The sequence below is a fragment of the Benincasa hispida genome, chromosome 1 (genome assembly GCF_009727055.1).
Source record: "Benincasa hispida cultivar B227 chromosome 1, ASM972705v1, whole genome shotgun sequence".
Lineage (NCBI taxonomy): Eukaryota > Viridiplantae > Streptophyta > Magnoliopsida > Cucurbitales > Cucurbitaceae > Benincasa > Benincasa hispida.
In genome coordinates this window covers 37,652,131-37,656,296 of record NC_052349.1, presented here as the reverse complement: position 1 = coordinate 37,656,296, position 4,166 = coordinate 37,652,131, and the positions used below count along the sequence as shown (strand labels likewise).

Here is a 4,166-nt window from a genome sequence, read left to right as displayed (position 1 = left end):
AATCTAAAACGAGAGGAATGCATGAGAATCTAGGTCGAGTGCATGCTATGGATGTTCTAACGAGAGGAATGAGTCCAAAACGAGATGAACAGGCAAGAATCTACAATGCATGCGTGACATCGAGCGTTTTGAGACTAAACGGATATTTCACATGAGCCTCAAGAGTGTTTTTGAAAGATGGGCCAATTTTGTAGTGAACCTCAAAAAAATTGACCCAACAATACAAATTTCCCCAAAATTTGACCCAACAATACAAATTTCCCCCAAGATTTTCCCTTCTTCAGTCACTACTGGCTGTTGAAATTATGTTCCTCTGGCTCAAATGGCTCTCGCTGGCTTCATCGAATCACAGCCATGGCCAATAATTCCTTATTCAGTCTCTCCAGATTCTCCATTCCCCTCTCCAAACCTTCCTTCCGCTACTCCACTTGGCACTCCCCACCACCGCCGCCGGCGGCGGCGGCGGCTGACCCTGTACTAGCCGCCGTCTCCACATCCATCACTCAACGCCCAAACAAAGCCTCTCGCCTCTTCTCTCCGCCGTCTCCTCCCTTCCTTCAAACCCCACCATTTAATCGACCTCATCAACCATAACCCTTTCTCTCTCTCCCCTCTCTCTCTCTTCTCCTTCTTCAATTGGCTCTCTTCTGTCCCCACCTTTCGCCATACCCCCCAAGCCTACTGCGCTATGGCTAATTTCCTCTCCGCCCATCAAATGTTCGAAGATTCTCAATCGGTTGTTCGATTTCTCGTTTCCCGCAAAGGCAAGGACTCGGCGGCTTCGGTCTTTGCAGCGGTTCTTGAAATTTCAGGTACGCGTTGTTCGAATTTTGTATTTGATGCTTTGATGATTGCGTATTCGGATTCCGGGTTCGTCTCCGATGCGATTCAGTGTTTTAGGTTGGTTAGGAAGAGCAATTTTCAAATCCCGTTTCATGGTTGTGGGTACTTGCTTGATAAAATGACGAATTCGAACTCCCCTGTTATGATCTGGACGTTTTATTCGGAAATTTTGGATTCTGGGTTCCCGCCTAAAGTCAAGTACTTCAATATTTTGATCAATAAGTTCTGTAAAGAGGGAAGTATTAGAGATGCCAGGTTGATTTTTGATGAAATTGGGAAGCGGGGCTTGCGGCCTACAACTGTTAGTTTCAATACCTTGATTAACGGGTTCTGTAAATCTAGAAATTTAGATGAGGGGTTTAGGTTGAAGAAGATCATGGAAGAGAATAGGATATATCCTGATGTCTTCACTTATAGTGTTCTGATTCATGGGTTATGCAAGGAAGGTAGGTTAGATGATGCAGAACGACTGTTTGATGAAATGCAACAAAGAGGATTGAGACCAAACGACGTTACATTCACCGCATTGATTGACGGGCAATGCAGGAGCGGGCGAGTTGACTCAGCCATGAACACTTATCAGCAAATGTTAACCATGGGAGTGAAACCAGATTTGGTTATGTACAATACACTCTTAAATGGCCTTTGCAAGGTTGGGGAAGTAAATGAAGCTAGGAAACTAATTGATGAAATGAAAATGGTGGGGTTGAAACCTGATAAAATCACTTACACTACACTCATAGATGGTTACTGCAAAGAGGGAGATTTAGAATCAGCCATGGAGATTAGGAAAGGGATGAATGAAGAAGGGGTTGTGCTTGATAATGTAGCATTCACAGCCCTTATTTCAGGTTTGTGTAGAGATGGAAAGGTCAAGGATGCAGAGAGGACCTTGAGGGAGATGACGGAAGCCGGAATGAAACCCGACGATGCCACGTATACTATGGTGATTGACGGGTATTGCAAGAAAGGCGATGTTAAGACGGGGTTCAAGCTGCTGAAAGAGATGCAGACCAATGGCCATAACCCTGGTGTCATAACTTATAATGTGCTTATGAATGGACTTTGCAAGCAAGGACAGATGAAGAATGCAAATATGCTATTGGAAGCAATGCTTAATTTAGGAGTAACTCCAGATGACATTACATACAACATTCTTTTGGAAGGGCACTGTAAAAATGGAAGACCAGAAGATTTGCTTAAACTCAGAAATGAGAAAGGACTCGTAGTAGATTATGCATGTTATACTTCTTTAGTTGGCGAATACGATAAATGCATAAAGGATCGTCGAAAGAGGTGATGAAGACATGTTGAAAATGCTAACTTGTCATCTGAAAGTTTGCAAGAGAATTCACGTTGTAGATAAAGGATTATCAATGCAAAGAGGAGCTTGTAACTTCTTAAAATAAGAAAGAAATGAAGGACCATGGGTTCAATTTTGATGGTGGTCATCTACAAGACCATGGGTTCAATTTTGCATTTAAGTTTTAAACTTGAATGCAAAATCCATTTTTGGTGATGCTGAAAACACTCATACTTTTTTTCCCTTGAAGAACAGCACTGAAATGAAAGTGGAAAAAAAAAAAAAAACTAAAATAGTGATTATCCACACATAATTATACCCTTTTTTTTTTCTTTTTTTTTTTTTGTTTGGGGGGGGGTTCTGAAAACATTCTATAAAATAGTTTGCAAACAATCCCCCAATTTCTTAAAATTTCAGTGTGGAGAAGCATGTTACTTTATGCTGCATGCTTCTGTAAACCAAATTGAGAAGATGATGCAATAATAGGAGATTCTTTATCTATATTTTCTGCCTTTATTTATTGGATTTATTTTTCAATCAGGTGCCCCTAGTTTATTTCATTCATTTTTTTTGCTTTTATTTCTAGTACAATATAATATATTATTATTATTATTCTTATTATTTTGTTGATGTGAAACACACTTTGGTTGTCGTAGCATGTATCCTATCCTTGACTATTAATCATAACTTGTTTCAGGTATAATCCACCATAAGAATATAGTTTAATTGACATAAAATATGTATCATCACTTAAGAAATCAAAAGATTGAATATATGGCCTGAAAACTAAAAAAAAAAAAATGCTTATCAAAGGCTTTGTTATACAAGAGAAATATATAATTGGTTTTTGCCTTGTACAGGATATAGACGTTTAAAATATCAATCAAATATTAATAGAGATCCTCTCCGGGATAGAGAACTCCCCAACATAGAAATCAAATTATCCAAGATGTATTGTAACTACAATTTGAGAACATTTAGAGGCCATTTGGATGGTGGATATTGTTTCATGGATATGGATATTAAATTTTTGAAATTTAAATATCTAGGACAATTAGTGTCTGTATTTTGATTTACAGAATAATTAATGTTTTGAAGTTAAATCAATGTGTTTGATTTATCAATTTTATATATAGAAACTAAAAATAAATAATTACTTAATCAACGGTAAGATAACAATTAACATAGACATAATTAAATTTAATTATTTAGTATATTGTTAAATTGATTAATTATTTAATTTCTTAAAATACCAATGAATGAATATTTTTTAATTAAACATTATTTAAATTATTTTATTTATTTAATAAAAATAATTAAATAAATACTAATTAATTAGAATATCAATAATTAATAATAAAATTTTATATTAAATAGTTAAGATAACATAAAATCTCAATGATAAATGTATTAGTTGAAATTTATTAAGGTTGAAAAATATATTTATATTTAATAATTAATTAAATGTAATAGTAATAATTAATTGATATTAGTTTATTAATTAATCAGACTTTATTCATCTCCCAAGTTTACAAGTATGAAGGGTATTAAAAAAGAAACAAATGTAGATATTAAATGTCTGTCCAAAATTTGATGATAATATTTGTTAAACAAATAAACAGGCCCTTATAGTACTACCAAAGTATAAAAAATTAATAATGTACTATATATGGGGTTATGTTAATAGCGAAATCCTCTCCAAGAGGAGTGCTTTCAAGTGTAAAGTTCATTTATCCCAAACCCCTATTCATCCGTTAGTAAATACCCTACTTACCATCCACGAAAGTTTCTATTCTTGCAAATTTTTTACGTTACATTCCTGTTTGTCATAAAACATCTAAAAAGGTCCAAATATTTTTAAACAAAACACAAAGTTTAGGGATATTTTTATAATTTAATCTAAATATTTTTTTATCGTGGAGGTTTTAGATATAATATTTACTTGGTTAAATATTAATAGGGAGTATATGTATTCCGGCGTGTTGCGGCTCACCAATTTAAAAAAAAAATATCAGCATAA

General features: G+C 34.8%; 1 protein-coding gene across 1 annotated transcript; it reads left to right on the top strand.

Moving 5' to 3' along the window:
* Positions 1–270: 270 nt before the first annotated feature.
* LOC120070292 (putative pentatricopeptide repeat-containing protein At1g09680) lies at positions 271–2,686 on the top strand. The gene is given in 2 exon segments (XM_039022210.1): positions 271–504; positions 506–2,686. Coding segments are annotated over 2 exon segments (1,788 nt in total). The 5' UTR covers positions 271–354; the 3' UTR covers positions 2,144–2,686.
* The last annotated feature ends 1,480 nt before the right edge of the window (positions 2,687–4,166 follow it).